Consider the following 15,312-nt stretch of genomic DNA (forward strand, 5'->3'; position numbering starts at 1 on the left):
GAGCCTACTTCTTGTTTCTCCCCAGAGTGGTCCCCTCCAGAAATCTGGACCTCATGGAGCTTTGGTTGGTAAGTCACTCTTCTCTGAACGTTGGGTATGGCCTCCTTTCAGACCTGTGACTTTGTCTTTCATAGATGTATGATATCAAATCAGAAGGCGGCATTGCCAAGAAGTTCAATGAGATTCTGCAGAATCTGAGCTCACCCCTGAAGCCCAGAGTTCCAGAGCATAGTAACAACAGGATGAAAAACCTCTCCTACCCATTCTCCAGGGAGAAAATGTACCTGTGAGTAATAGAACTGCAGGGGTAGGGATGTGAGGGAGGATGGGCAAGAAAATCAAACTCCACTCAGTCATAGAGAGAGTGCCCCATGCATGGGAAAGAGGGGGAGGAAACATACTCTCCTTGTGAAATATTTTCTGCATCTCCTTCTGTATGTGAGATTATCACAAATAACTCATAACTATTTGTCCAGTGGCTTTGGGGGAAACCTGACGTTTCAGTCATTTTGCATGATGGATGGAGAATCAGGGAGCAGACAACTATAAACATTGGGACTCGATACCTGTTTATCTTCTGTGGGGAAACTATTCTGCATAGTTCCCAGTCTGATAAGATTTTAACTTGCTGTGATAAACCAAATAGAAGGTGGATGAAGCTTTATAAAAAGCTATGTATTCATAAATGTATTGACTGTGAAGAGACCTGCTTTCCACACCCAACCCTGGGTGAGGGAATAACAGCTATTCATAGGGATGGCCATTTGGTAAAACTTTGGATGGGAAAGACATGGTTGGAAAGTGGCAGATGCAATAGCCCAGCATTTATTCTGTTTTAGGAGCTAGTGAAAAAAATAAGACTATTGTGTGACTTTTGCTGCTGATAAGATAAGAGAATCAAGCAAGAGAGGGAAAGGAAGGAGCATGGAGAGGCAGAAGACCTGTCTCTTTTGAGGAGATGGTACTTATGGGAGCTGTGTTTCTGTTGGCCATTGAATAAATATATTCTATGCATCTTTGCCATATTCCATAATGATTCTATACACATATATATTCTGTTCTTTTGCATATGTTCCCTCATTGACTGCCCTCTTCAATGGTTCTGGCATTAATTCTGGTCACCAATTCCAATGTGTGTGTGTGTTTTCCCAGATGACCAAGAAATTCTCCAACACTAGCTGGATGTCTTACATTTGAAACCAATTCTGACACTGTCTACCTGGAAATACAATAGTATCAGATTTCCCAGGTTGACAGCTCAGTCCTACAAGACTGCCCCACTCCTCTTTTGATGCCAATTACAAGTTCAGGTTGTTACCTGCGCTTCTAAATGACTAATTATAAATCAGAGGTTCCCATGACCCCATCCAGCATGCTGACTCCTGGAACTGGCATGCTGACTCCTGGCCTGCTATTCTTTTTGTGCTTTGTGTTTCTTCTGTGCTTCCCCTTCCCTGGACCTTCCTTCATGCCAATCCTGGCTTCGAACTGCCCCTCCCACATAGTCCCATTCATTCAGCTTCTGCGATCCTTCAAGTCCAGTTCCTAAACACCATCTTCTTGAAGAATTCTCTGATCTTTTCAACCAGAATATGGTCTCCATCCTCGGACTTCTCATAAAAATGGTCTACATATTATCACGTCTATTTTACATGAGTTGTTTGGAAACATATGTACTCCGGTGTCTGAACTCCTGGGGGCTGGGAACATGTCTTATGCATCTGTGTGTCCTCTGGCACAGTGTCCCAAGCACAGTAACTCTACACTCCTGGGATTTTTACTTTTTGAGTGAAAGGTCAATATTTAAATGTTAGAACAGATACAGGCCTTGAATAATTAGGACTCTGGTACCTAACTAATATGATATAGTGACAACATTAAATGACTCTCTGAAAAACAAAGAGTTATAATTCCAACATCCTAAAGCTATACTCTTTGCTGTTGTGTATTTTTACTCCCTTTGTCCACACACAGGAATCCTTTTAACATTCATTTATTTTTAAAACTTATAGTATAATATTTTTGATGACAATCTGAAAATTTATTTTCTATTTATAAAGTTTTAATAATCATAATTTTCAATGGCTACATGATAATTTTATCATATAGATTTTGGAATTGCATTGTATCTCCATAACCTATTGAAAGTAACTTTTTTTTATATATGAAACTTGTTTCTTCTGTTAAATTTATTTTCTCTGTGATAAATTTCTATAATAAGTTTTCAGAATCACTGGGTCAAAAAGAGTATAAAAAAAGGGAGTTTGTGTGAGTGTGTGTGTCTTACACATATTGCTATGCTGCTTTTTAAAAATTTGCTCTGGGCCTGGATGAAGTGGTCTCAGGACAAGGGTACTAAATTAGTTGACCTTCTGCTTTCTTGGTATCTCCAGGTACAACATCCAGGATAAGGACACCTTCTTTGACAATGCCACCCGTAGCCGAATTGTGAGTAAACAGGCTAACCAGGTGCTCAACCAGGTGTGATGGGCCTGGGAAATGGTGGGAGTAGACCAAGTACCGGTACCCAGTTTGGCAGGACATCCTCTTGCTCTCCCTGCTACCTACCATTAATAGTTGCTTAGAGTTGTCTAGCAACTGAGAGAAATGTGCAGATGCTTTCTAATCCCAGTAGCAAAAGAAAGCAGACTAACAGTTGTCTGAGGGGAAGGAAATAGGGGGTGGGGTGAAAAAGGTAAAGAGTTTAAATAAAAACCAACAAAAATAGATAACTCAACTCATAGATACAGACAACAATATGATGAAAACCAGAAAGGGAAAGAGAGACGGGGGAGGCATATGAGGGTAAAGGGAGAATAAATGGTGTTGGAAGGACAATTGACTTGCGGTGGTGAACATACAATACAATACACAGATGGTGTGTTATAGAATTGTACACCTGAAACCTATATCATTTTTTTTTAATTTTATTGATTTTTTACAGAGAGGAAGGGAGAGAGATAGAGAGTTAGAAACATCGATGAGAGAGAGTCATCGATCAGCTGCCTCCTGCACACACCCTACTGGGGATATGCCCGCAACCAAGGTACATGCCCTTGACCAGAATCGAACCCGGGACCCTTCAGTCCCCAAGCCGACGCTCCATCCATTGAGCCAAACCGGTCCCGGCAGAAACCTATATCATTTTTATTAACCAAAGTCACTTGAATAAATTCAATAAAAAAAGCAGAAAATTGTCCTCACTCAAGGTTAATAGGAGTGTCTTCTCATTAGAGTTCTCCACTTATACCCTTCTTAGAATCACAAAACAGAGACTCTCAGAGCTGGTGGGGACTTTCAGGTAGTCAGGGAACCCCCTTGTTTTACAGTTGAGGAAACTGAAGCTCTGAGAAGCAATGAGTTGAAAAAAATTTAAACAGATCATTAATGTCCAAATGAGAATTCATGGCTGAGCCACTGTGCTTCCTTCTTTCACTCCCAAAGGAGTCCTTGCATTCCTGTCACAGGGAATGTAAAAACACACCAGTTTGTCCAAGAATAAAATTACAACCCATTCACTAGAAAGCCAAAATTCATGACTATACTGTTCTTCTACAGTCTCTTTGCCTGAAAAATCATGAAGTCAAGTTTTTGAATTTTGTAGGATGATTGATTCCAGTGAAAATCTGCATATGGCCTGTGCCCCTGTGTCCCCAACCTGATGTGTAGGATGATTGGTTTACTCACTGATCAGTATATTCTCTACCAATTTAGAGAACATTCAGTTTATGAACAGAGGAGGAAAAGAGGGGCCCAAGGAATGCTTGACTCTTATTCATAACACAGAGGAAACGATGGCAGTGAATTTCCATTGGTCCCTAGGAAAGAACTTAAGTTTCAACAGAAGGAGGAATAAAGGTTAGATACTCAGCAAAACTTCCAAGTCAATAGGGAGATAAGAAGGATAAAAAGAGAGGTAATTAGAGGAGGCTACAGCACATTTCCAAGGCATGCTGAAAACATGGCCATGACTCTGTAGGATGGGCAAGAAAATACTTTAGGTCCCTTACCCTAGTGTCTTAGGAAGGTTTAAAATGGACATATGTGCCCTGGCTGGGGTAGCCCAGTTGGTTGAGCATCATCCCCTGCACCAAATGGTTGCTGGTTCGATTCCTGATCAGGCACATGCCTGGGCTATGGGCTTGATCCCTTTTCACATTGATGTTTTTCCCTTTTCTCTTCTTTTCTCTCTAAAAATCAAGAAACCATTCTTAAAAAAATAAGCATATGATTTCTTTCATCTTTTTATGTAAAAATCCATAAACTTTTCATTTTTTTGGTTGATGCTTTTATAAGCTATTTAAATCTCCCTGAGGCTTGGATCTCACGTCTGTGAGGGAATTACAGGGTGTTGTGGAGATTACCCGATAATTGCAAAGTGCTTGTAAAATAATACAATGCCATATAAATGCTATTCTTAATTATTATTGCTGTTGAATTGCTGCACTGTATTTTAAATGAATTAAACATCCCTGGGCCCCATTCTTCTAGAAGATATTTATTTACTGCTCCCTCTAGGACTGTGGCTGGAATGTGGGAGTGTGAATAATGATGGGTTAACACATTTTTCATTCATCTTTTCTAGAAACTTCTTCCTTCCCATCCTGCCATTTTGTCACTCCACCCCACACTGAGAAGAGAAAGAGCCTTGATTTTTGTCTTGGGGTCTACTCTGCCCTGAGGACCTCACCCACATCTTAAATGTCTTCTATGTGCCTCTTTTTTGTGGGCACCTGAGCAGCCCAGCTATTTATCCCAGTGCAAACTTCCTTGCTGGGCATCTTTCATAGCTTGGCACAGGCTTAGAACACACTGAAGGGTAGTGATTGGCCAGCAGGTTTACCTTGGCCAGCTGTGTCCCTGTTTTCTCTGCTGAGGGTACCCTCAGCACTCCTCTCTCCCATGAGAGAGTCTCCCCTGCAAATCACTAGTCCAGGGTTTGTTGGTCCATTTAGATATGCAGTAGTCACTGAGCAGGCAGCCCGCTGGGTGTCCAGGATGTGCTCTGAGGCATGGAATTTTGAGAAAATGTATGATATGCTCTGATTGGGGAGGCAAGCTGAAGACTCAGGAGAAAAACAATAATAATAATATTGATGGTCAACACATAGGTGGCCCTTTTACAGTTTACAAAATGCAAAAATGGTTCCTTAAAGCAGCTGTGAAATAGCTCTACCTCAGAGGAGGCAATGAACCTCACGGAGCTGCTGAGGACCCCCTCTGCTAGAATCGGATTTGCCTGCCTCCCTCTGCTGTGCTGACCCAGCATGGCACTAAAAAGGTCTGGTGGAGAGGAAGGACATCCTCCTCTTGGTCTTTCTTCCCCAAGGCAGACAGGGCATCATCTACACCACCAGGTGCCTCCTTCCCATCCCTCCAGAGGGCGCTGTGGGTCTGGGCTCCCTGATGTGTTTTCCTTGCCTCCTGTAACTGAAACTTACAGCCTTTCCTTTCTTAAAAAATTTTCAGGGTGGGGTGAAGGGTGTGTGTGTGTGTGTGTGTGTGTGTGTGTGTGTGTGTGTGTGTGTTGATTCTTTGTTTCCTCAGAGCACTCAAGTTTGAGTGGTTTTGACAAGCAGTCCATGAGCTCGGCACATGCTTGGCTTCCCCCTCCCTGGAAACAGGTCTAGCAGCCAGGTCCCCGCCCGCCCCCCCCAATGTGGTGACGCACGCGGTCAAGGCCCTCACAGCCCTGCTCTCATCCGTTTTAGGTGCATGAGATCCTGAAGCGCACACCCTGTTCCCGAGCCAACAACACAATGGGTAAGGACATAGTGCTGACGGGGTGCTGAGGGGATCAGAGCTGTCCTTTCAACAGCTCCCTTGGTGGGCAGCAAAGAACAAGACTAACAAATGCCCCACACAGAGGGGAGGAGGCTGCTTTCACTTAGGCTGGGAAACCTCGCCTTGCCCTCCAGGAGCAGGGGAGGGGGCACCCCATTTCTTGGAGGGTCTGGGGCTGCTCCCCAGACTGCTATAACCTCTCCCAGATCTTCATTCCAGAAGAAAGGCACCTTAGAAGTTCTTCAGTCCAACCCCCTCACTTTATGCGTGAAGAAACTGACCCCAGCGAGGGTGAATGACTGTGTAAGGCCACGTGTTAGTCTGTGTGTGCCTCTTCTAAGTTTGGCATTCTTGTCACCAATATGGCTAAATCTGTTTGCCTTGTGGTTTTTTTTTTTTTTTGTTGTTGTTGTTATTTATTTATTTATTTTTTAATTTGAGGGTATTGGTCTTTGAAGCAGGAACCTCATCACTTGGGAATTTGTAGTATAAGGCGAGCAGTCCAGATGCTGATGGATTTCATAGAGACACATAATAGCTGGGGTAAAAATGTGAACTTATGAACAAGCACGTGTGCTTCCCTCAGAAATCACTACAGGTTGAGCTCTATTTCCAGTGGTGCTACCATCATCTGAATGGCTTTTGAAACCTTTGAGAGTATATTCCTTCAGAATATACTCTGTGGTGACAAATCTTTGGTTTTTGAGGCAGTTTCAAATTGGAAAGAGTCCAAAGTTATTTAGAGGCAAGTCTAGTGCATAATGTAGGCAGTGAAGTTGAGAAATTGTAATAGTGATGACAGCAGTAATAGCTATTATTGGAGAGGTTATCATGGGCCTCATAGCTGCCTCAGTACCAAGAGAACGGCACTGAAGAAGGAATCAGAGCAGGTTTTGTACAGCAATAGTACATCTAGGATAGTGCAGAGCCTCGCAAGGAGCACTTATGTATGACTCTGCTTTGATATGCTCATCTTGCTACAAAATTGCAAATGACACTCCAAGTTTTAAAAATCAAATCTTCTGTGTAATGTTATTTGTCTGGAGCATGATGCTTATAAGGTAAGGATGTGAATGAGTGGGAAATTAATTAGTCCAGTTCAATTCCATGGAATGAACTGAAGCCCTCATTTTAAGCAACTAATTGTTCTTGGTTATAAAGACAACAAGAGGAGTCAAGAGCTCTTAGTATTTCGTACTTTCTCATGGCCTCCATCAAAGTTCTTGAATTTATCCTTGTTGCTTGACCAGTTCACTCCTCAACCCCATTAATTTCCCTTTTATCCTTTCACACCCTCCCTAATTTGATCAAAACTGCTCCCTTGAATATCACAGGTAACTTCTTACTTCCCACGTTTCATGGCCTTTTTCTTAGTCTTCATTTTCCTTAACTTTGTACATCTTTCTAAGTCTTCTTTACAGAACCTTCATATTCTGAGAGTTGATATCCAGGAAGGGGCTGCTGATCTACTAATCTGCTGTTGTTCCATTTCTACCTCTTGACTACCCTTTCTTTGGTTCCTCTCCCTTCTCCCACATTTTGGATGTTGTTGTCTCCATGTTTATTTGGTCTCTCTCTCTCTCTCTCTCTCTCTCTCTCTCTCTCTCTCTCTCTCTCTCTCTCTTTCTCTCTCTGATTTGCAACAGAATATTATCATTTCCTGTTTCTTCCACTAATTCCAGCCCAGCATTTCCTACTGCTTGATTGATACCTCCACTGAGATGTTCACCAGAACCTTAAAATCAATGTATCTAATACTAGAGGCCCTGTGCATGAATTTGTGCATGGGTGGGGTCCCTTGGCCTGTCTGGCAATCGAGGCATATCAGGGGGCCTGGCTAGCTGTGGGGGAGGGACTGTGGAAATTTGGCCTACCAGTCCCCCCCCCCCACCACCACCACCACTGGGGCACAAGGGGAGGAACCACAGGAGGTTAGCCAGCTGGGGAGGGGGGACGGGGGAGGGGCCATGGGAGGTTGGTCAGCTGGCCCCTCCTATTGTGGGGAATTAGGGGTTTGGCCAGGGGGAGGGGCTGTAGGAGGTTAGCTTGGGAGTGCACTAACCACCCGGGGGCAGCTCCTGCATTGAGCATCTGCCCCTTGATGGTCAGTGCGCATCATAGTGAATGGTCGACTGGTTGTTCTGGTTGTTTGGTCCTAATGGTTGCTTAGACTTTCATATATATATATATATATATATATATATATATATATATATATATATATATATATATATGCTATTTTTATCTCATTCCCCCTCTTTCCTTTGCCCTTTCACCAGTGCTTCTCTTCCCGTTAATGTGACTATTATCCTCTCTCCCTTTGCATGAATGTCCCTCCCCTGGTCTCACTCTTGCCCATCCCCAGACCAAACATCATTGTCCAACAGGTTCTCTTTAATGCCCCCCCCCCCTTTTTCTCCCCCCAGCACTCCCATAAAATAGAATCTCTTTCTTGCAGGTTATCTCTGTCCAGGGCTTAGACTCTGAAGACTGTCCTTAAGATGTGTCTGAATCATCTATCATGCTCCAATGCACTTAGTTGTCTGCCTTGTACATTCTGCTCAGTTAATATGGTTTAGTGAATTAATTAAACATGACTATCCTACTAGTTTCATAGCAGTAGCTGTTGAGTTCCTACCTTCCAATGTCCATGTACAAATGACTTAACTTCTCTTCAATTCGGGTTCCTTTTATGTCCAGTGGGGATAATAAAATCTAATTTGAAAGGTTTTTGTAAAGATTTAATAAGAAGCTGTTAGTTTGTCTTATAAACTGAGAAGTCCCTAAGAACTAAAATTTATTTTGAGAGACAGTTTCCAGAGTGCTGAAAGGTCATTAGAGACCCCTTGCTTTAACAATGAATTTTTTTCTTTGAGGATTCTAAGGTCTTAATGTATTTGTTGTTGTTTGTTTTTTATGTCTCAAAGCCAAACATCTTAAAGACTTTGTTGTTGTTGAGTAATTTTCAAAAACATTTCTTTTTCTTAACATTTAGAAAAAATTTCTTGAGCACCTGCTATGGGTCAAATGATGTTATAGAAACTGAGAGATGCCAAGGTGAATTTTACCTAATTTCTACCCTCCAGAGTCTCTTAGTTTAGCCATGCAGACAAACATATATACTCACAGTTATGAGATAATCTGGCAGGTACAATAATGGAGACATGTTCAGAGTGCAAAGGGAACATTCAGTAGGAAACGATTTCTTCCACATCTGTGTATAAATATCAATGTAAATTTTCTAGTATTAGTTTCATAGCCTGAGAGAAAGAAGGCATCTCAGTAATTCTCACCTCTAATTACAAATGGGTACAAAGAGAATCAGTGTACTCTTGGTCATACACTGAGCCACTGTTAGAATTGAGTCTAGAACTTGGCTTTCCTTGCTCCACCCCTATTTTTCCTACCTTTTGGATTCAAGAACTACAAGTGGAGTTAGGTTGGGTCTTTAAAGTGGGTTATTTATAGAAATAATAGTTATCTAGCTATCAACTTATAGACTCTTGAATTGGAAGGGTTAGCCTACCTTCTTTTGACATGAACCTGAGATCCTAAGATGCCAATGTACTTCTGCTAGAACTTTGGCAGGGAAACATGGAGAAGTGAGTTTAAGTTCTATCACCATTAAATTTTGTTAGATTGTGGCAGACTATATTGTGTCCATTAGCCTCAATTTTCCTCCACTTATAAAATGATGAAAAATGAAGAAAAGATGAGATGAACAGATATTATAAAGTCGTTTCCTTAGTGCCATTTAATATATTTTAAGGCAACCCTTAAATTAACAGCTCATTATACTTTAAATTTTAAAAACCTATTATTCAATATGATTTCTGTGCTTTAAGCATGGACATTATGAAAATTTAGTGATGAATTATTTTCTATCTAGTTCTCAGAACTAAATATCCAAATACACATTCAATATCTCCATGCAGTTGCCCTGAAAGAATCTGAACTAAAATGTGAACCAAAAGGACAATATATATTTCCCTTTGGGGGACAACACCAAAAGGGAAATCTGTATGTAATCCAAATTTCAATAAAAAATAGCTCTCAATTTCTCAAGCCAGAAATTATAACTAAGGGCAGTTGAGTTGAATGACCTTTCAAACATCTCTGCAATTGGTATACTTTTTATCTTCACAACCATTATCCTAGTCTATTTGAACTGTATTATTTCTTACCTGAATTACTTTCCCAACCACTAAGTCATCTTCTTATCCCCAGTTTTGTGTATTTTCACCCAATCTATAAAATGTAGCCTGTTTTTATTTATTTATTTTTAAAATATATTTTATTGATTTTTTTACAGAGAGGAAGGGAGAGGGATAGAGAGCTAGAAATATCGATGAGGGAGAATCATCGACCAGCTGCCTCCTGTACACCCCCTACTGGGGATGTGCCCGCAACCAATGTACATGCCCTTGACCAGAATCGAACCCGGGACCTTTCAGTCTGCAGGCCAATGCTCTATCCACTGAGCCAAACCAGTCTTGGCTGTAGCCTGTTTTTAAAAGACAGATCTCATTATATCACTGGCCTGATTGAAATGGTAAAATAGATCCACATTTCTCTTAGATAAAATGCAAACACCTTAATAGTTACATATTGTTATGGACTTGATGTTTGTTGCCCCTGCCCCAAATTTATACATTGAAGCTCTAACTCCCTTTTTCCAAAATAAATAAAGTCTGGTAGTTGCACAGTAGCTACTGGTGATTTATTAGCTTTGTAACAAGGGACATATGGCTGAACTTTGCTTTCCAGCCGAGAAGAATCTTGAAGGCCAGTTTTCACCTTGTTTGACTTTTGCCTAGGAAAATAAAGTCCTTTCTAAGCTCCTTGGTCAACTTAAACAATCTTACTTAGAAGACTAGGAAGAATGAAAAATATGATAACAGGGTGAGGCCTCAAGATAATATGGGCCTTTGAGCCATGTGGTGAATTTTGTTTTATTGCTCTTCTCTCTGGTTGGGTAGAGAAGCACAAATGACATAGAATTGACTTAGATTCTCCAGAGGATGATTGCTTCATACAAAGAAGATAAGGAGAACAGGACAATACTTAGAACTGTTGTCCAAGGTATTTTGTTGATCCGTCACCCTTGGCATTAACTTTTACAAGGTCATTACTTATGTGACTAATGTACAGAGCCTTATTCTCTTTCCTATTATACCAGATTACAATGGAAATTAAAAGATGGGAAAAATAATAAAGATTAGAATTAGAAAATGGAAAAAAGTACTAAAGGTAATAATAATTCATAAATACTCTCATTTTTTTCTTTAGTATTATTACTTCTTTTCTTTGTTTTTTTAATGTCTCAAAGCCAAACATTGTTTTGAATGACTGCTTTTGTAAAGCATTGAACTGTATACAAGTTGTATGTATTAAGTTATTTATGTTCCTGTTCCGTTCCATAAAATTTCTGAAGTGGCTTATAAGAAAAATAATAAAACGCATAATATAAATAATAAATTAAAAAATAAGAAACAGGAAAAGCACAAGTTAAAATGGAATGTCAAAACTAGGAGAAAAAAATAGACTACAAATATTTAAACCATAAGGCCTGCTAGTTTCTGCAGTTGGGCTGCAAATTTGACCTTGAGCCAAAGTGAAAGGAGAATATGGTTAGTGGTTTAGGTCTTGAAGTTCTCAGCAGCATCTCTTTGTATAGAAAAATTTCTAAATCTCTCATACTAGTCTCTGCTTTCTTATGTATAACTAGAGGCCCAGTGCATGAAATTTGTGCATGGGTAGGTTCCCTAGGCCTGGCCAGTGATCAGGGCCTATCTGTGGGACAGCTGGTGGGGTGATGGAGGACTCCTTGGCTGGCCTGGGGTCTGTGGGCTGGGGGAAGCTCCTGCATTGAGCATCCACCCCCTGGTGGTCAGTGGACATCATAGCTACAGGTTGTTCCAACATTTGGTCAATTTGCATATTAGACTTTTATTATATAGAATAGGTCAGCATATATTCCCTGTATAAATGCATAGTAACCTTTTCCGGATGATTCAGGATCATTACTAAGAACACTCTTCTTCTTCTTCTTCTTCTTCTTCTTCTTCTTCTTCTTCTTCTTCTTCTTCTTCTTCTTTAATGTTTCTTCAAGGGTGGCTTGCTCCACACTTTTTGATTTCTTGAATTTTTGACCCAGGTTAGCTTCCTTTCTGAGTTTTATTATTTCAGTTTTGCTTTACTGTTTGGGAGACAGAAACACAAGCTTGTTAGAATTTTAGGTAAAGAGAGAGTGAAGGAGGGTCTGAAGGATTCTGCTGTGGTTAAAGTATATTCATATAACATTAGGGAACAGGTTTTATGAGATCTAGATACTTTTTCTTCTGAGCTCTCTGTTGTGAGAGCTGGGATAACCAGATAAGAGGTGTCTGTACAAATATATAAGGACCAAATAATAAGGACCTTTTGAACATGTGTAGCTGTATGCTTTCAAAGCACTTTTACTCTCATTATTTCCTGTACACTACCATGAAAAATAGGTTTAACAGATGTTAACTTATTTCATCAAAGAGAGATTATCTTGGTGCCCAAGGTTAGAGATTCAAAGCCAGATTTATAACTTGGGTTCCTTAGCTTGTCTTAATAGCTCTTTAATCAATTAATGAATGAATAAAGTTATTAGGAAAAGTTTCCCAGAGAGGAGGAAGCTGAGGTCTGCCAAATGTTAGATTCATTTATTCATTCAAAAAATATTTTTATTGAGTACATACTATGTGCCATTCAGATTCTAGAACTAAGGGAATAGAGTAGAAAATCAAACAAACACAACAGACACCAATCCCTGCCTTTATGGGGCGGGCTTACTTTTGAATTAACATTTGAGGGCAAGAGGAAATAAGCCACGTTGTCTGGTTGTCTGGCAAGAGAGATCATACAAAGAAAGCAAGTAATAATAATAATAATAAAAAAAACATTATGGGAGCCACTCAAGAGAATCACAAACAAATGACACACTCAAATCAGGAAAATGTAGGTTGGAAATAGTAATAGAGAGACCATTTACAAAGGTGTGGATAGGGAACCTCTTTCTTATTTACCCTTAGAAGCAAAAGATTATGGACCAATGCACACATGATGTTCAGAGACTAAATATATTTGTGAGTTTGGTTCTGCATGGTGGCAGTAGCATGTGAGCCATCACAGACTTGGCCCAGCCTCATGATGCCTCCTTAATCATAACATAAGGCCAGCTTTCAGGATCTGGGAGTTTTCCCCATCACGGAAAGCATTTAAAGTACACTTGACCATGGAAAGAAACCCAAGCCCCTGTAATCAGGTCCGAGGAGGATGGACACCTTTCCTGTTCCTTCATGTGGAAGTTGTTGTTGCCTTTTCGTGGACAGAGAACTGCAGATTGATGGAGTTACATTTTCATAGACACTTTGGTGTCAGAGCATTTACACGAATATGCTTTGTGCGTCTCCCCTCCCCACTCAGGAGACGATGTCTTAATTATTTTGACTGAAGCCAGACCATGTTGTGTGCTGTAAACATCTGGTTTATCATTCATGCAGCTGAACTGGTTTATATTTTGTTAGAAGAAAAGACTGTGGATTAAAGGCATTTAAGTAATTAAACACATGTCAAGACAATTTGGTGATGGGTAAATATAGTCTCTGCTCAGTGCACCGTCTGGGGGCTCTGGTTTAGATTTACGTCCGGCTGGAGTGCAGGGATGAAAGCAGCACGCCGGGTGGATTGGGCTCTGTTCTGAGGGGGGATCAAAACCAAATGGGTTTTCAGTTCAGCACCGTTCCTCTAAGTACCTGTCCCGATGGAGCAGTTTCCTTTGAGTTTGGCCTGGAAGGACTAGAGCTTAGTCCCTGTCACCCAGCACCATTTGCAGATTTAATAAGACTCTCTCTGGGAGGCAGACCATAAACTGTGCTTTGATTGATCCTTTGTGTCCAGGAAACCAGAGATGTTTCGGAAGCTAAATGCTAGGCCTCAGGTTTGTGTTCTGAGTGTGTGTTTTCAGGTACCAGTCTTGGGCCCAATCTGTCTCTGCTCTGGATGCAGAGGACCTATCTGGCTGGATCAGGCTGTGCAGAGCTGTGGTCAGTGATGAGCAAAGAGGAAACACAAACCTTGTCCTTTGGGAGTTACAGTTCTTACAGCAATAGGTATGAAATACCTGGTGATTTGATGGGACTTAGGGGTCAGGGAGGGTGTCTCTAGTGAATTGTGCTAGGAGCTGAGACACTGCTATTCTGTGGATAGAGGGAACACCCTCTATGCTTTCTCCTTCTCCCAGGCCCCCATTCTGGGAGTAATGGGAAAAGAAATTAGGCATCTCTCTCCCTGGGTCTAGAGCAGAGAGGAAGGACTATAGATGTGATCCCAAAGAAGAAAGCTTTACCATTATGGCCACATGGATGGAACCAATTAACCCATTTTTGCTGAAAAGAAAGGGGAAAAAAAAAATCAGAATTTCAATTTTCAAAGCAGACTCTTTTTAAAAAATGTTTGATTATTTTCTTCTTCTTTCAAACCAATTTTCATGCTTGTTTGGGGGTAGAATCTTGGTTTCTGAAGTCTGTGGGTGACTCAAGAGGCCAAAACAATTCCCATTCATGGGTGAAGTTGTGGATGCACAGTGACTTTGCAATTTGCCTCCACCCCCATTCTTCTTTCTTTTATGTCCTACTCCCACCCTCTGCTCATTAGCCAGTGATTGGGATTGCCTATAGAACACCATCTGAAAAAAGAGGAGGTCCATAGCCGTGGGAGACAGAGACACATTCCATGACTGCATGTGGGGGCTCTGGTTATCAGGGTTAGGATCACATAAATTATATTGGCTCCAAGGCAAAGAACCAATTTGTTGGGCTTCCTCTCTTAGGATGTGAACTAATGAATCGGAGTTTAAAGTTTCTTCATCAGCATAGATTGCCAAAGAAAACTGAAATAGTGAGGAAAGTGGGTGCCTGTGATAAATGGAAAGTCACTGAGATACATTTAGCCATAGGGTAGTTATTTGTAACAATCCTTATTCTTTCTGTGTTCCCAGCAGGGAATTAGGTGCTATAAATAAGAGGCAAAGGTGAGAGGGGAGTGCTCTCTGATTTCAGGTACCTTGTAGACCTTGAGGAACACAAAACAATTTTGCACACACAAATTCCACAAGTGAAGTGAGCTGCCTGCTTGGAAAGGAAACTTTATTTGAGATGGGGGAGGGGCGCACAGCTTTAGAACTCCAATGATTTGAAATCTTTCTGAGGATCTGGCAGTAAGACCCAGAGTTCAGGTTGTCAGCCTAATTATCTCAGACACTCAGCTACTGTGCTCAGCAAAGTTGAGAATTAGCAGAAGAGTTCAACACCTGTTTAACTTTTCCTATGCAATTTTGAGACTGTCTTCAGGGTGTATACTGCTGCCATGGCAACCATGGGGTGTGGGGGGGAAGAAAGGGAGTAAGAGATTGGGTGGGATAGTGCGTGGGATGTGGTGTAGTTGAAGACCTACCGGCCTGTGATGCTTCAGCCTCTATTCATGTTGACAGCCCTTGTG

The 15,312-nt window shown here is 41.0% G+C and overlaps 1 protein-coding gene across 1 annotated transcript in view; it reads left to right on the forward strand.

The window, feature by feature from the left end:
• The window catches only part of ANO2 (anoctamin 2), a 277,160-nt gene that overhangs the window by 78,273 nt on the left and 183,575 nt on the right, over positions 1-15,312 (forward strand). Inside the window, exons 4-6 of the mRNA XM_084878468.1 lie at positions 135-286; positions 2,394-2,448; positions 5,712-5,763. Of these exons, the coding sequence (XP_084734594.1) occupies positions 135-286; positions 2,394-2,448; positions 5,712-5,763 (259 nt within the window). The remainder of the gene's footprint in view (positions 1-134; positions 287-2,393; positions 2,449-5,711; positions 5,764-15,312) is intronic.

The sequence above is a fragment of the Pipistrellus hanaki genome, assembly GCF_964339955.1.
Source record: "Pipistrellus hanaki genome assembly, chromosome: 3".
In the NCBI taxonomy this organism is placed as follows: domain Eukaryota; kingdom Metazoa; phylum Chordata; class Mammalia; order Chiroptera; family Vespertilionidae; genus Pipistrellus; species Pipistrellus hanaki.